General features: G+C 46.2%; 1 protein-coding gene across 2 annotated transcripts in view; it reads left to right on the top strand.

The window, feature by feature from the left end:
* Positions 1-1,040: 1,040 nt before the first annotated feature.
* abr (ABR activator of RhoGEF and GTPase) overlaps positions 1,041-18,531 on the top strand; it is a 106,221-nt gene continuing 88,730 nt past the window's right edge. For both annotated transcript variants that reach the window (XM_083695858.1, XM_083695857.1), the window contains exon 1: positions 1,041-2,098. In XM_083695858.1, the coding sequence (XP_083551984.1) occupies positions 1,249-2,098 (850 nt within the window). In that variant the 5' untranslated portion in view covers positions 1,041-1,248. The remainder of the gene's footprint in view (positions 2,099-18,531) is intronic.

The raw sequence follows: 18,531 nt of genomic DNA, 5'->3' as shown, positions 1-18,531 counted from the left end.
ATAAAGTGAACATAGAGGAAGCCACGATACAGGTGTTCAGACGAACGATGAGAGGTGAGGAAAGGTGTGAGCTGTAATCTTTCCCTATCAACTCAAACATGAGACATAACTCGATCAAAGCACAGGTATTAAAAAATTCCAGTGTTAATTTCTCAGAACAGCTAATGTGCTCCAGGTGGAGCTCCTGGTGCGTGCGTGCCTGCGTCTGAGGCCTGATACTGACTGGCCTGATAAACCACTACAGCACACTCAGCACTCAGGCCTCTTCCCCTCTTTAATGTCAAACCACTCGTACCACCAACAAGAGAAACAAAGACTGCTGTGTGAGCATAAGTATCAGTGGTCCAGACTCCAGTGGACATATATTCTCTTCCTCAAGGATACTCCAGCCAATACAGCTCACCCTGGACATCATGATACACATATCAAATGTGCACCTTAGTGGGGTGTTGACAGAGGAATGTGCAATGGAATCTGCCTTAAAACAACAGACTCATAAAGATAATGTTTTTTTCTCTGTTTTGAAATGAAACTGGCTGGATGTTTTTGGGAGGTGAGGACCATTTCGAGAAGAACTACAGTATTTGTCACATAAATGTGCCATATCATCATGAATGTGCTATGTTTGTAAATCACAAAAAAAAACCTCTCTATGGATATACACAGATCAGGAAACTATGAAACTATGCAAACAATGCAAGCTGTATTATGTACTCTGACAGTATGATTGACATGATGTGAGACAGTTGACAGTTGATGAACTTGCAACAATCCCTGTAGATGTCACGTCTTCAGGTGTTTGAGGTCAAATTAGTTTGAGGTCGAGTAGTTTTCGAACATTCATGCTTGAGTGGTCATAGCCAGGCAGGTAAAAACACTTTCAGTGTCCTTGAATTCCTACTCAAAAAGGAACACCCTGAAAAATCACTTTGAGAAGACCAGTCGCGTGTAATTGGTTTTACGTCATCAGCTATCTAAATACAAGGACATCCTTTTCTGAATACCGGAAGCTCGAAAGTTTTGTCTGGTAAACTGTATCGTGATCGTATGTATGCGTGTGAGAGAAACTGGGGATGTAACAAGTGCCTGTGCACGATTACGAGAAAGTGGCAAAGGGAGAATGAACACTTTGTTGCAATTATAGCAAAGAAAAGGTTGCATATGCGACAGAAAAACCACTCTTGAGAAAGCGGAATCATTCTTCAAAAGACACTCCTATTGATTCGCTGATCTTCACAAGGCGACACGATGTGGGAACAACAGGAATTCGACAAACATTGGAAGACTGAATTTCCGGACGGGGAAGTACCGAAAATGGATTTAAACTCCGTGGAAGATATTGAGAAGGAGCTTGAGAAATGTAAAGCGAATCTCAAAACGCTTCAGCGGGCGGTGTCGGAGGAGAAATTCAAGGTGTTCTACCTACAAACCATCGTCGCGCGTGAGAAAAGTTATGACAAGGAGAGACGGGGCAGTAGGGATGAAAACTTGAATACTGACTCTGCATTTTCAAAAACAGAACCCGATAAGAAATTGCTGCAGGCAAACGAAAAGGTCGACAGGGAAAGTATGTCTGGTTGCATGAAACTACAGGCGCCAGGTAGTAAAGGTAGCGCAGACCACGGCAGTGTTATCCAATCAATTGCGCGAGACATGACTAGGATCAGCAGTAGGACAGGTAAACCTGTCCCCGTGCCACCGCGTAAGCCCAGTTTTCAGAAAGGGAATACGACCTTACCCGGGTTCTCTCAATCGGATGGAAACTGCATTGGCCGCATTGGGAAATTGAATTCCGTGAGTGGCAGCAGGGAGGGCAGTGACCACGAATACGAGGATGAAGAGATGAATAAGAATTTTGTCCAGAGTAACCTAGTGACCCCCAAGACGACCACCAGAGACAGCCATAAAATGAATCCCCAACGGGACGCCCTACGCCCTTTCCGCCAGAGCAAGGACTTCGATTCCAGTGATGACGGGAGGCTGTCGCCGTCATGCATGCAGGTGCCCTTCAGGGCATCCCGTGGGTCGGGATGCAGCACTCCAGACAGACGCAGTGACGGCTACCAGAGCTCCGACCATGAAGACTCCTCTTCTGCTGGTAGAAAAACATGCTTTTACATTATAGTCACAGTTAGATTTGATTGGTCTGATAATTTCCTTTCAACTATAAGAGCTGGTGTCTCACAGGTCATCAATATGAGTCTGGTACTATACAGAAATTACAAACATGACTAAATATTAGTAAACATAGTATTCCTTCATTTGGATGGAGAAAGCTTTGAATTGCGTTAAGGTTATAGACATAGTAGACTATTTGTATCATATCATCTTTGTATTTGTATCCATGCCTCACTGACAGTTATGTGAAATGTGCATTGGCACATATCCAAGATATTGTGACTTGCAACAAGTTTATGAGGAAGGTAATATCTGATTTCCATTAGGATCCACAATAGTAGGACATGGTCTACACTATGGCTTTATTCTTAGACTTCCTTGAAGTAGTTTTGTAATATTTACGCATGTTATTGGGCTTTATTTGCTCTGCAGTTTTGTCTGAGAATAAATGATTGACTACGCACATGAGTGGATTGTCGCAGGAAAACTAAAAGGGAACATTTGATTATGTTGGTGACAATGACACATCCTCCTCATGCTGTTGTCTGTGGTGTAGGTAGGTCTATAGAAAGCACATGCATTGTGTAGTTACAGCAGGCTAAGGGAAACTAGGACACACTTACAATGTTTGAGTGGTTGATTGGGGTCTAGAGTGAGACTGTTACACCAGCTTCCACCAAGTAGTCATAGAGGTGTCACATCAGTTAAAGATGATGATAGTGGACTTGTCTAACAGTGTGCTACTGTGTCTCAGGCTGTGAGATAAAGAGCAGCAAGGTATAGATTCCAGACTCTTTGAACCCCTCTGTGGCCCACAGAGAGACCAGAGCCACCAGATGCATCTGTCTGAGTATTGTGTTTTCAGAAACTCTCTCTCTCATCTTCGCTGTGGGGGGATAGCCTACAACTTCCTCTGGAAAATACCAGTGGTATGGATTAAGAGAAGCTGTCGTCTGACGTCCTTGTCCCAACCTCATCTGGGATAATCAGGAGGAAGATTTGATTGTGGAGAGGAAGATTGGAACATCTGGTGGGAGTTGGTGTGTGGGTAAGGGGGGGGTGAGGTGAGGGTTTTTAATTTGCAGGACCAGTGGTGGTCTGGCTCTTGGACATATGGTATTGTGGAAAGTGCTGGCTTATCCTCCCACACAGGGCAAGCTCATGTCAGTGGTGTTGCTCTTGCTGGGGCCTTTGTGTGCCAGACACTGTCTGCTGGAGAAAGACCTGTAAGACATTAGATCATGTGAGTTTGTGTTGTTCTTCACAGAGATGGTGAAAAACATTAATAATCTCTGTTCTTAAGAGAGAGTAGACTTTCTGTTTATCCTCTTGGGTTGGCCTGATCTAGATGCTGCTCTGATTCACTTGTCTTTCCATAATGAGGGTATTCCATAATATCAGCTTGTTCTTTATTATCTGGAAATGTATGAGATTTGTATATCAGACACTCAGGACACAGGTCAGGCTGGCCATTGGACTAGCCTAGAGTTTTTCTCTCACTGCCACAGGAAAATGTAAACGTGAAGCTGGAGTCCTGAGCATTGCCTGTCAGCCTAGATTGTAGGGAGGGAGGCAGACATCCCTCAGAGAATCAATATGATCAATGTATAGACTTCATCTGTCAGCCACCCTAGCCATCTGTACAAATGGCATCATTTTTGTTTATGGGAAAATATGTGTGCCTTTTATTGGACAAAAGAATGTATGTTTGGCTTATAACCATTTTCCTTTTGTTTTAAGTGGGATGGGTCTTCTTAACACAGCCTACAAGTTAGTTGGCTTGATCAGTGTTTCATTAGGGACAGTAAAATGCTTCGTCTTAGTATAGCCTTAATATATGCCTGTCTGTCATGTTGTGCACAGTCTTTGTTCAGATGCATGGTTGCATGCATGGTTTCCTATTCTCACCTTGCTTAAAAAGCTGTTGCATCAGATGGTGGCCAAGCGAAGTGAGAAAAGAGGATGTGATTTTACTGCTGCTTAGCCTTTGTTTTTCATTAGCAACATGGCACTTAAACATGTGGGCTAGTAAAAGTAAGTCTTATCTCCCGAACACTGCATAGCCTACTGTTTTGGTTTTACTCTAACATGGCCTAATGCTACCAGAATATAGGGGAAAATGCAGTTCTCATAGGGTTTTTGGAAGATTGGAGAATAAACCTGGCTTTGTCACTTTGCTCGAGATTCCTTTTTACTGCTCATAATACTGTATTTCATCACTCCTTTTCCATGCCTCTCTCTCCTCAGAAATGCAGGGCTTGTTGAAGCCCGTCAAGCTCAACCTGTCTGCTGTGAGAACAACTACCTAGGCTCTTAGCCAGTGTGTGTGTGTGTGTGTGTGTGTGTGTGTGTGTGTGTGTGTGTGTGTGTGTGTGTGTGTGTGTGTGTGTGTGTGTGTGTGTGTGTGTGTGTGTGTGTGTGTGTGTGTGTGTGTGTGTGTGTGTGTGTGTGTGTGTGCGTGTGTGCGTACGTGCGTGTGTGCGTGTGTGTGTGTGTGTGTGTGCGCGTGTGTGCGTGCATGTGTGTGTGTGCATGTGTGTGTGCATGTACGTGTGTGTGTAGGCCTATAGCAGCATGTCTGGATGTGTATGTAATGTGTATGCAGTGCACTGTATGTGTGTACGCGTGTGCAGTGCACTGTGTGCAGACTTCTGCTATAGCCAATGCAAAGGCACCTGAGTGTGACGGCATGTGTTTGTGTGTGTGTCAGGTCCTGACAGTTCAGTCAGTACAGTGAGCCAGGCGCTGCTTCCTAAGGCTGTGTCAGAGTCTTCTTAGCAACACTGGGTGATGGGCTGAAAATCCCCACAGATCAAATCAAATCTCTAAGACCCTGCCCTGTTCAGACAGTGGTGGTGTGGAGTACATGTGGATAGACAGCAGATTTGTAAAGGGGTGCCTGCTTCTCTCTCACCCCCTCCTCAGCTATGTCTGAGTTTGTTCATTCTCTTTTCTCAGGACACACAAGTCACATGTGAGATGGCTGGTGTGATCACCTTCGACCTTCGACCTTAGTGTCGGGCCATCAGGTCATTGTCGTAGCTTCCAAATCTGTCATTTCTTATGACATAATGGCATGTAGAGAGTGAGCATAATAACTATGGATGTCAGACAGGATGAAACTATTGAAACAGACTGTCTGTGTGCGTTCCCTTGGTGATCAAAGTGTTGCCGTGGCAGCAGCAGGGTAGAAGGAGATGGCGGCAGGATGTGTGTTTGTCAGAGTGTGAGGTGCAGTGCTGATGATGGCTTGTGTCGACGGTTTGACATTTTAAGCTCAACACTGATCCGCTTGATGTGTGTGTGTGTAGACGCCTATACACTGTGAGACCGAAGGTGTGAAGTCCAAATCCAGGCTTAACCTGCAAAACAGTTAGCTCAAGGAGGGACATCATCACACCATCCCAGAGAACAGCCCACTCAACTACTGATCCTGAGAGTAACTGAAAGGAGGGATGACTAATAACATTGTGTCATGTAGCCAAGGCCTGGGAATGGTAAGAAAAGCAAATCAAATTGACCCTTTCAGAACCACAGGTGAGCCACCATTAAAGGAGCATGGCGTAAGTTTATTGGAAATCTGCCACGGCAATGGAATTCCCACCTGCAAAAACACTTAGCTCAATGCTGACTTGTTATCCTTTCCACACTGCAGTAGTGGCTTGGAATGTGGCGAAAAGCCAGCTTAAAGGTCCAGTATGTAACATTCAAGCTTTCTAAAGTCTTCCCTAACAGTTGTAATGACTGTTTAATCGGTAGTGATCAGGGAATAAGCTCCTTGAAAGAAATATTTCATTTATGAATGCTGTTTTCATCTGTAAAAAGAGCCTTCTAAAATGGAGTCTTACCCGACCCTTGGTTTGCATATAAGCATGTTATTACTGCCAGGGGTGTTCTCGGGGAGGGGCCAGGGGTGTTCTCGGGGAGGGGCCAGGGGTGTTCTAGGGGAGTGGACTTTTTGTCTTTCTGTCTCTGGTGGCTGCCTCTTCGAATCATGCGCACATGCAGAAACACAACAGCTAAAGTTTGACACTGCAAGTCCATTCCGGAGAATTCCATTGTGGTGGCCAGAGGTGGCAGATTTCCAATAAACTTACGCCATGCTCCTTTAATGGTGGCCCACCTGTGGTTGTGAAAGGGTCAATTTGATTTGCTTCTCTGTCCATTCCCAGGCCTTGGCTACATGACACAATGTTGTTAGTCATCCCTCCTTTCAGTTAATCTCAGGATCAGTAGTTGAGTGGGCTGTTCTCTGGGACATGTGATGATGTCCCTCCTCTAGGGTGCACTGATAACATGCTGTGTCTCTGCTTGTCCTTTAACTAACTACTGTATTCACTGCAACACTCATTAAAGTCAACTCTGTTGCTGTGACTGTGACTAAGGTCGTTATGTTATTAAACAGTTTGTATTGTTATGTTGACTCATAAACAACCTTTTCTGCTTCTTTGCAAAATGAGTAGTTTTAGCTAGGCTATAGCCTCCATGGGCTGTATAGGCCTACATGATTTATAATGCTTTTCTATGGGTGAGGGTGACTATGGAATATGGACATCACTACTTTTATGGAAGTTGTCAAGTGTTTGGTAAACATTTAGGTGAAATAAAAATGAAATTCAGAGTTAGACTCTTAAATCCTGTTTGTTGGATTGATATTGTATGTTAAAGGCAGCAGACGGAGACTTCTTCTAAGAGGAGGCTTTCAAAAGAGAGGATGTGGTTTCCTGTCAGCCAACTGTCAATGAACAGCCTCTCAGGCACACCTTATACCTCATATTAGAAATGATAGAGATATGACTACTGACATTAACCATGACCTCCTTGTGCTTCATACTCATGACATGTCAGGGTCTTCAGTACACCACCACTGACCCTTCCCCCAGTGTCACACACAGTCACATCCCTCGTCACACAGTGGCTCGTTGTACTATTCAGGCCATAATAGTAGAAGCCCTCCTTCCTCTCTGGCCTCCCACTGAAAACCATAGAAACCACCACCACTGGTGATTGGCTGTGTGTTCCTGCTGCCATGGAGACCTCTTGTGAGGTGCAGGATATGCAGGGTACTGGGGTGGTTTGTGGGAGCTGGGCTGCGTGTCTGTGAGGTGAGCCCCCCCAAAGAGAGCTACTCATTCACTCCTCTCTCTTACCCACTGGGCACTCTCATATATCACTTTACTCATTTCCTCTAAATGACTCTGAGACAACTCTCACTGAGATGGTTATTAACTCGTTTGAAACACTCAGGCTCTGAATAGGGAATGAGTTTTATTTTGCATTAGAATTGCTCCGTCCCTTTGAGGAAGCAATGAAACACACTGCATGTACAATACTCAATGTTACGTTGTTGTGTTCAAAGTAGCATGAACATACATGAACAACATGAACAGTACATATTGAAGGGCACAGTGTATTTTTGTCACCCTAGTACTCCAAACACAGCACCTGTGAGTGTGCTGTTGTGGTTTGGAAAGCGCAAGCGAAAAAAAGTCAGACGCCCCCGACTTGTGGTGGGTATGGAGAACGATTTGTCATCGTCATCAACGTCATCATGATGTGTGTCTCTCATGGTGACTGTGACATTGATGAAGAAGCTGACGTAGGCCTTATGATGATGATGGTGGTCCTGATAATGATCTTGACCTCTACTATGAGGACATTGCACTGCAGTGATGACCATATATAGGGTTCCTATATTCATCTCCATGGTGACAAGGCCTGTTGCCTCTCTCTACTTGTCTAGGTTAGAGGGCCTCTTGGCCCCACAGCTGGGGTCTGAAGTTACCATATCGAGTGTCGGCACCCAATGTACAAAGACGAGAGGAAACCCAGTGTGTTAATTGGTGCCTTTCAGTCCTTTATTAGGTCCTGTGGTTAGATTGGCTGTGACCTGCAGCATATATGTTCTCAGTTCTCTCACTGCCTCACTTCTCAGTCTGCTCTCTCTCTCTCTTTCTTTCTCTCTCTCTCTCTCTCTCTTTCTTTCTCTCTCTCTCTCTCTCTCTCTCTCTCTCTCTCTCTCTCTCTACCACTCTCTCTCACTCTCTCACTCTCAAATAACGACTAGCCTAGTTCTACTGGTTTTGAACAGAGAGTTAGGAGACAGCTCTTTTCAGTATAGTACAGCAGGTAATCATTGTTATAAAAGCACATCTGCTCTCAGTGCAGTGTGTTTTGTTGAGTGTCCTGTGCTGCGTGCTGCTGGGGTTGTGTCTGCTTCTCTTTGCCCTGGTCATCATTTTCAGTTCCCCCTCAGAGGCAGGTGAAATGGGGAAGAGACAAAGACAGAAGCAGGGTTTTGCTTTGCTTGCAGTTTGACAGCCTCCTACTGCTCACGAGTGATGCCCATGGTTGTTTTCCCCTTTACCTCACAATAATGAAGCAAAGCTCAAGTATTGTAATAAAATATATTGTATTCTGTATACAACCTATTATGATATCTCCACTCCAATGAAACTGGATCTAAATCACAGGTTAATAGTCACCTCAGAGTACTTTCCTCCTTCCCTTGTTATCACTGAACCACAAACATCCCCACACCCATCCTGCATCCCCACGTCAGTATCACTGTTCTTCTTAGTCATCCGTCTGTCATGTGACCAGACAGACAGACAGACAGACAGACAGACATAGCTCACCCAGAAAGAGGTCCATGGAAAGGGGAATCTCCAGGGCCCCTTATGAACAGCCCACCCTGCCCCAGGGACAGTCAAAGGAGATGTGATCAGTGGTTGCTGTAGTGGATGGGTACAGCACCCTCATGTGGGCAAATCTAATAAAACTGCCCAAGTCTGCCCAAATAGATTTGTTCGAATTTTCTGAACTGGTTTGTGTGTGTGCCTGCATACCTGCCTGCCTGCATCTGTGCGTGTGTGTGTGTGTGTCTGTGAGTGTGTGTGTGTCTGTGCTGTGTGTGTGTCAGTGCGTGTGGGTCAGTGAGTCTCTCTTTTCACACAGACACGGGTTGGGGGGGGGGCGGGCGGGGGTGGGCTGACTCAGAGACGAGAGCATCATCAGTCAGCTGGGGGGTGGGGGGGTGACGCACATCCTAAAGTAGCTATTGTGCCCTGCACTGTTAGCTCTTTCACTATGGTACGACTCCTCTTACTCACCGCAGGGACAATGGCCGTAGAGAATAATGTGCAGGACTCGCACTGACTTTCAACTACAGGTCCGGCATGTTAGTCACCATAAATTCAATTGATGAACATAACATACAGTTTGAACATGAACATAACATACACACTATTTACTATTCTCTCAAATGTCCTCAAGGAGGTGAATGTCCCATGCAGTAATATTCTATTCTCAGTTCCCACCTCAGGAATATAAAGTCAAGTGTCCAGCACTTCTTCTGAGGTCCTGAAGCTGTGTTTGCAGAATCAGAACAGCAGAAGGCAGCAGAGTACGTATTAACATCAGCTCGCCCATCCGGCAGAGCAGTGCCACATCTCACATGGCTGTAAAACCAAACAGCCATACCAGCAGTGGACACAGGGACCACCTCAGTAATGACATTTAGGTGCTATATGTGGAAGTGGGTTAAACCTGGAGGGTGTTATGACAGATGAATCTCACTCTGCCAGGATGGAGCCTCAGCCTCAGGTTATAACACTATATGATTGATATAACCGCTGCACCCCCCCCCCCCCCCCCTCTGTTATGGATGGTGTTATGAAGCCATTCATCTCCTCTCTGCACTTCTGTGGCTGTATCTCTCAGGTTTGTTAGCATAGTCATTAATGGAACCCTGAGTACCTTAAACACAGCCCCAGTGGTGTGTTAATAGGTTGTGTTGTGAGAAATTGTTAATAAAAGGCCCAGCTGAAACATTTATGTGCTAGTGTAACTCTGAAGAGCCGTCTGAGCGCAGAAATGGGGCAAACACAGTTTTATGCATGACAACTAATATAAGCAAACAGCATGAATATCGCATGAGGTGTCTGTGTGTGTGTGTGTGTGTGTGTGTGTGTGTGTGTGTGTGTGTGTGTGTGTGTGTGTGTCTGTGTGTGTCTGTGTGTGTCTGTGACCACCTCATCCACTGTCTGCCCAATCACAGCGCGAGCACGATTCCGGGGATTCTATATTTGACCTCAATAGATCAAAGTGATTTCAGCTGGCACGGAATGAACACAGACTCACACATACACACACTCATAACCCCCCCCTCCGACACACACACAGACACACACTCGCAAGCACACTCACAGAGGTGGAGCTTCCTCTAATTCTTCAAAAGAGTGGAGTGGTGCTGCGTGGAAACAGACGTGTGCTGGGGAGATCACAGGTTATCAGTAGATGAGAGGTCTGCCTGCCTGCCTGTCTCACATGGTCAAATCCAGACAAGGCAGATATAGTGATGTCTGGTCATTTAATCCACACATACTGTAGAGCAGGCTAGACAGGTCCGCTTCACATAATTGGATGGTGGTAAAGGAGAGAGTACTTTGTTGGGGGGGGAAGGGGACAGGTGGCAAACAAGGTGAGAGGGGGGGGGGGATTTGGCACCCTCAACACATGCTTTTACCCTCAAACAACACACACACACTCACACACACTTAAGTGCTCTTCTGAACCCAAACAAGCACCCTCTTATCATTAGGTCCAGGAATATGTGTGAGTGGACACAACTGTTTTAACGATGCAGCAATGATAATGATAATGATAATGGACCACAGCAGCTGTTTGGAACCTCCACACTGTGATGGAGAGGGAGAGGGAGAGAGAGAGAGAGAGAGAGAGAGAGAGACAGACAAAGAGCCAGATCAGATGGGGGAGAGGGTGAGAGAGATGAACTAGAAGTGTGGCTGTGATGAGGTTGTGTGAGCGTGCCATTGCCAGTGTCTGTCAGCTCTCATTACTGCTCTCCTCTCCCCCACAGCTCCCCAGTGGGAGGCCCAGCTTGGCCCAGCCAATACCACAGCCCCGATCTCTGCCTTCAGGCACTAGTCTAGGATCCGCACACCCCTCCAAATCCTAACCCCAACCTTTGGGGAGAAAAACACCAAACTGACCATAGATCAGTGTCTAGGATCAACTTTATCCTTTAACTTATCGACCACCACCACAACGATCAGCGCTGACAAACCCTGTCTTCAATTACTAATAACAGCACTATAGCTCTCAATCATGGACAATCAGCTCCACCATTTCCTCCCAAACTTTCCTCCAAAACAAACCCAACACGCAGCCATGGAGTTCAGCACATTAGCCTGCTAAGGACTCCTGCCTTTAATGTGTAACAAATTATATTACCATGCCTAATGAGCCCTTCACTTTAGGCGCTGACAGCTGCATTGTCATTCTCCCCTTTTGAGTTGGTCTTCCACAGTGTTTTTAATGGGTGTTTTTAGCTCATCTTTTATTGATGAGTTGCTGTTATCCTCCGTTTTTGTTTTTGTTAACGCTTCTCTCTAGATAAAGTGTGTGTGATGAATGTGAATTGTAGTGAGCTCAGCTGTAGTGGCATCACCATATCGAATCAACCACGCCACTACACAGTCCACCCCCCCCCCCCCCCCCAGTTTTCATGAACAGCTGTATCCAGGCTCCTGCCTTTTCTGTGCATCAGTGCTCCATTAATGCTGTAGCTTTTTGCCTCCCCCCCTTCCCACCCTCGCTCTCTCTCTTTCTCCTCCACCCTGCTATCCCTCCTGGTGACGGAGTCAGTGATGTGGAAACAGAGATGTCTACTTCCTGTGTATGGAACTAAAGGGGAGCGCTACCCAACCCCCTCCCCAGTGGAAGTTGTGGTGAGCCTGTCTCCAGTCTCAGCCCAGGGGATACAGAGGGAACAGCAACCCAGGGAATGGAGGGGGCAGAGGGCAGCGTGGCACCACACCCCCACTGGTGGAGCCTGCCCTGGAGAGACAGAGGAGGGAGGGAGGGAGGGAGGGAGGAGGGGGGTTGACCAAGTTGACTGAAAAATAAGTGCTGGTGAACAGACAGGCTGCCTTTTCCAACCTCCCCCCCCCCCCCCCTCTCCTCCCTCTCTTTCTCTCACTCCCTCCTTCTATCCCTCCTCCAATGGACACAGAGCCAGGGGCGGGGCTGAAATGGGGCAGGAGGAGGAATGGGAGGGGGATAAAGTGGGTAGAGGGGTTCAGGGGGTATCCAGGCAAAGTAGAGCAGAGGTGTGAGAGGCATGATGATTGGCTGGTGGGCTGGCCTGCTAATTACACACACACGCACACACACACACACAGGGGGCAACCCCCCCCTCCTCCCCATATATGTTTGCCTCACCAGGCAGGAAGCAGAATTGGAGAGTGAAGTAAATGCCATGGCCACATTTCCTGTGTTGAATAATGCAATAGTGGGAGCGGTGTCTTACCTAAACTGTTGCCCCCAGGTTAAGTGTTTTCCTGCCCCCTGTGACAGTCAGCTAACCAGTCTTTGTCAGGCTTCACCATTTGGTTCCGTGCCATTCCTTTGTTGTCCTACTATGTTCACTCTACTAGTTGGGAGTAATTTCCCATCTGCACATCAACACTGATCCCTCTGTTTGCCTACGACTTAAAGGGAGTACTTACTGAATATACTTATCGAAATATCTCCCTGCACCCCCTTCCATTAGGTCATTTATTTAATTTACATGGTATTGCTTTCTCCTCTTGGTGTTGGTTTGTGGTTTGCTGGGCTGTGTTGTCTGTGGGTGTTGGATAGCTCAGCACTGGTGTATCTGTGAGCCGAGCTTGTGAGCCTAGCAAATATAACCCCCCCCCCCCCCCCCCCCCCAGGCTCAGGCTGAAGAGGAACTACAGTGAGAGACGCCAGTGAGAAGTGACTGTGAGCCCTACATGACTGTGATGCAGGGGAACAGATGGTGGGGGAGGACGTGAGACTGGACACCCCCAGGACTGGACAGACTGGGGGTAATGTGACCCAGGAGCTCCCTCTGGGGAGCCCAATTCAACCATGATGAGGCCCCACACAAACCCCTTCTCTTGTGGGGAGCCAACTATAAGCTTTTTTTAGGACCTTATAATTTCCGTGATGCGGAAAATGCGGACGAAATCACAGAATTCAGACATAAAAATGGAAAGAGGCAATATGGAAAATTGCATTGAAATGATAAGAAAACATCTTAATTTGCATGAATGAATCCACATCCGTGATGCTATTCAGTGTGTAGCCAGTTAGCGAACGTTGCACAGGATAGTCTTATGTAGGTAAAAACAGCTTTTCAAAACGTAGTAAAACAGTAACTGCTAAGCACATGACAGAATTCTACCTGGGTTTCTTTTGTTAATTGAATAGGCCACTAGATTCAGCTGGTGCACATGCGTTTGACGATGCCACGTGAGCCAGGTGGCACAAAGACCACACTTGGTAGAAAGAAGCTATGAAAATTACTTCAGTATCCCTGTTCAACAGAATGGGCCTATGTTGCATGTTTTGTTTATCAATATTTTCTTATTCGCAGAATTATTTACAGTGAATGTTTATGATTTCACTTCTAGCAGCTGAATTGCAAGTGCAATTTTAAGTTTAAAAAAACTGAAAAAGATAGAAATGGAAAGAAAGAAAAAATCAAATGTAAAAAGGGAATAATAAAACTGATTTTATAGGGCCCTTCTTTCTCACTCACCAGTGAGCATCCTCATTAAGATCCCATATGTGTCCCAGAGCGTCAGACCCCTATTGTCTTTGACGAGGCAGAGTATGTGCTAGAATGCTCCACCCTTGGGTAATTGTGGTGATGCATGGCCTGTATGTTCATAGCAATGTAACTCCCAGTAATGACAACTGTCAGTCTGTGTTTCTTTCTGCCTGTCTGTCACAGCGCTGTTGAGACTGTGTAATGGCCCTTTTTACCACACAGCGTGACTGCCCATTAATATTTGATTTTAACACGGCGGCGTCTGTGTGTGTGTGTCTGTGTGTGTCTGTGTTTTCTTCTTTGTTTGGACCTGCCCGTGTATGATGGCTGTTAAGGAGGGGGTTGTTGGCTTGCCTCCTGATACCTTGAGAGCTGAAGGCGAGTTGAGCAGATAGACATCACACACACGGGGTAGAGTGGCACCACATGGGTAGACGTTAAGTCCTCCTCCTCTCGCTGTGATGTGACAGAATTTGAGAAAGCGCCGCCCCATTGTCCCAGATTTAAGACAAAGGAGGATAGGAGCTCTCCTTGTGAATCCATTTTTGATGAAGTGCCTCTTACCTCTGGAGTGACGTGAACTCCTACTACCCTTTGTCTCTGTCTGTCTGTTTGTCTTTCCCCACTGAGTGCGTGTGTGCGTGCGTGCCCACAAATTTCCCCTCTCCACTAGATCAACTGCTGTTTTTGATCCAAAATGAAAAAGATATATATTAGTTTGACACACACATTATCACATACAATATACAGACGGTACATGAATGAACACACACACCAACCAGCGGTGTAAATGAGGCGGTGAGAGGGTCTTTGATGATGTCTTGTCAGACGTGACCTCTAACTAGATTAGCCTGTGTGTATGTGTGCTTGTGCGTTCATATGTGTGTACGCGTGCTCATATGTGTGTCTGTGTGTGCCGTGTGCGTGTTGGCCAGTTCCAGCTGGCACATTAAACCCAGTGCTTTATGGGGAGACAAAGAGCAGCGCTCTGGGCCAGCCAGCTCTAGGAGGGGATCCTCCCGTGTGTCTTTGTGTCCTAATTGAAGTTGTTCTGCCTCAGTTACCCCCTCCTCTGTTCCCCCCATCTTAGAGGAGAGAGGGGGTGGGTGTATGGGGGTTGAAGGGGGGATGAAGGATAGAAGGGGGTAAGGAAAAGGAGGGGTTGATGGAGGTTGGAGGGGAGCACTTCATAGAGGCTTTGTTGCCTCTAGCATGATGCATGAATATCACATCTCCTTTCTTCAGCCCGTACTCACAGTTATTTGGGTCTCATCGTTAGGGAGGGGAGGGTTCGTAAACATGGCTTCTCCAGTGTTGCATTCCTGATCCTGTCAGTTGTGTCTCCTGGAACAAGCCTGAACAGGGAACAATGCTAATATGCTAATTAAAACGTCCTCATAAACCAGGCTGCTGAGAGAGATAAACACAGATACTTAGTCAACAGAATGTGATTTAATAGTGGGTTGACAGTCTGTTCATGCACGGTGTATAGCTGAATTTCATTTGATGTGTTTGGTGATGCATCAAATCTGGCCTCGTATAGAGTTCTCAATGTGTTTTTTTGTGTTTCTGTGTTAATGTTCACGTACACCAGAAGTGTCTGGAGTCTATTTTCAGTACCTGTTTAGCCCTCTTGGCCCTGCATGATGCCCAGCCATTCACTGTAGTCCTTCCTGGTCCCATTCATGGACTGTACATTTCCCCCCCCCATCTCTGTCAGCAGGTCTGTGTAGTGATGCTCTCTGCTCCAGTTGGTTTTCCCTGCTGAACAGCAGAGAATGGAGAGAGGCAGAGCTAAAAATGTTAACAGGGGACTCTTTCATGTGCTTCCAAAATGTGTGTGTGTCTGTGCAAGTGTGTGTGTGTGGGGGGGGGGGGTCAGCCAGCCAGCCAGCCAAACGGATAGACAGAGGGGAAGACATGGCTAGTTGCCACGGGAACCGAGGAGAGTAGAGAAAAGATGACAGAGCCCATCTGCCCAAGACATGACTGTTTCTCATCTCTCCTCCCTTGCTTCCTCTCCCTTGTTCTATGTCTCAGCCCTGCCCTTCTCTCCACCCACATCTCTCGCCTTGATCTCTCTCTCTATACCGTCCAGAAGAATATCCAGTCGTCAGCATGCTTCCTATTGATATTGTACATTGTCATTACTGGTGTCCTGTCATCCAGTACAGTACAGGAGCACTTGTCATGGACTTCTCCAAGGAGAGGCATATTTGTGGAGCCACTCAGAAAAAAACATTAGCTCCTGTCGGAGTGTATTAAAACCATTAACGCAGCCTCATATGAGAGAGACGGGAGAGAGAGAGAGAGAGAGAGAGAGAGAATCATCCCGCCTGGCTTTGCGCTCTGTGTTCTTATTTGACATCTCGCTGTCAGAAGAAGAGGCTGAACGTACGAGCGTCACGTGGAGTTTCAGATGTATTTTCCTGCTCAAGAAAGAGAGAGAGAGCGAGAGAGAGAGAAATAGTGAAGGAGCGAGCAAGAACGTGAGGAGCTGTGCGCGCACACTCACGAGAGAGAACGAGAGAGGGGGGTGGGAGTGAGTGAGCGAGCGAGTGAAAGAGAGAGAGAGAGGGAGTGCTTTCCCTTCCCCTAGCAACGGTTGGCTGTGGTCGTCTCCAGCCTGTTGTTTTCTCTCTGCCTGTGCTGCTGTCGCTGGAGCTCAGTTTGAGGAGCCGTTAGGATCAGAGGGCTGGACACACACACACACACACACACACACACACACAAACACACATACACACGCACACACACACGCACACGCACACACAAACACACACACGCTCTCTCCCAACCTACATCCGCCTGTTGGACCCCAGGTGGTTTTTCACTCTTTTGTTCCCTGAGATGACGACTGCTTTTCACCCCTGAAAAGAGAACCAGAGGGAGCGGAAGCACAGCAAGAGAGACATAGAAAAGGGATAGAGAGAGAGAGAGCGGAGGAGAAGAAGAGAGAGGGAAAGGAGCGTTTGAGGAGAATTCATTGGGAGGATGGAGCCCCTGAGCACTCGCGGCCTCCCCCGACTCTCTTGGATAGACACACTCTACAGCAGTATGTATCACACCCTACACTTCTCTTTATCCCTCTATCCATCTTTCTCTCTTTCCCCGGTCTCTCTCTCTCTCTTCACTCCTCCTCCTAGCTTTCACCCAACCCCGTTCTCTTGAGATGTCTGATCGTGTTAGGACCAGAGCCACACACACACACACACACACACACACTGAGCACACTTTGTGTTTTGTTTGTCCTAATTAGTGTTCATCACTGTAGCTGCCCATAACAAGGCACCGACTTTTACATATTTCAGCCTCTACAAAGCTGTGTTTTGGCCGTGTGCGTGTGTGTGCGTGCGTGCGTGTGTGTGCCTGTGTGTGTATGTGTGTGTGTGTACGTCCGTGTGCATGCATCTAATGATGATATGAACTCATGTTTACTGTTTGTGTTGCTTACAGATACATGTATCCATGAACCAGTTCTGACATTAGAGAGAGCTGTGTTCTTTCCAATCCCGGACACAGACTGTGACATTTAATTATTAATCCACTGTTATTGTTTGTGTATATTATTTACTGTAGCCACTGTCTTCATTTAACTGTTTCTTTCTTTCAGTGTTTTTTTAAGCTTTAACATAGTGCCAAATTATCTGGTACAGCACATGACTGTAATATTATGTAGCGTCATTGAATGTTTTCAATGTATACTCTACTGTGTATGAAGCTTACTCAAGGATATGCAGTTGTTTGTTTTTGGGCTACTGTATTGTGTAGTATCAGCTAGAATGGCTGGTTATATAAACAGGTTGTAAGACTTCTTTCTCTGGTGTTTAGATGAGTTACCCATCGGGAGTGTGATTGGTAGATCAGTGTCTAGGGAGACAGGATTAGGTTTATGTAACAGTCTGTTGTTGTTGTTTGTTCTGCTGTATCACTATTGTGTTGTTCTGAGTTAATCTGCTGGTTCTGGGGTGGAGGGAGAGGGGTGTTGGTGCTTGTAGGTGGTGTCGGGGTGGTGTAGGGTTTGAGCGGCTAAGTGGCGATGAGGGGCTAAAAGCATAAAGTATCTTATTGTCAGGGCAAATGGGTTTACCAGGGAAAACATCTGTTGGCCCAGGTCAGCCTTTGGGCCCCAATTTGATTCAGCAGATAGTGCTGAGCTAAGCAAAAAAATACCTTACAACTCAGAATACAGCATGAATTTTTATTGTAGCTTGATTTTTAATAATGGTTTTGAGAACACTGTAATTATTCAATCGGAGTTTTTGTAAACCGTCTGAAAAAGCATTGCATAACTTGCAATTGCATGTAAACACTAGATGCAGTATTCAAAACTCTCATTGGATTATTTGCTATTGCTCATTAATGTAAAGATGGCCGACAATTTGGCAAATGTTTACACAAATTGGGGCTCTTTGTGTCTCCTTTTGATGGCTTCACCTGGGAACCTGCCCATGCTGGGCCAAGAGCAAACCACACACACACATAACAGGCATGTTCACAGGGGGTAGTTATACACTTGGCTGGATAATGACTGTGATGGATTCATCATCATGTTGGTTATTTGAGGATTATACTGTTCATGTTTGGTTGTGTTTTTACTATTAATGTGTGGTTGTGCCTAAAGAATGGCCAAGAACTGTTTTTCTAATTCTTGGATACCCACAGGTTACCCTACTTCCAAAAATGGATCAAGTAGAAATAGAACACATTAAAATAGACATTATCAGACAGACCTAATAATTAATTTTGGCTCTCTGGGACTGGGTGTGTAGAGTGCCTAGCCAGTGGTAATGTGGTTTCCTTGGCACCAG

This window comes from Argentina silus (genome assembly GCF_951799395.1).
Source record: "Argentina silus genome assembly, chromosome: 2".
Lineage (NCBI taxonomy): Eukaryota > Metazoa > Chordata > Actinopteri > Argentiniformes > Argentinidae > Argentina > Argentina silus.
Note: the sequence above shows the minus strand (reverse complement) of the source record. Positions and strands in the feature narration are given on the sequence as shown.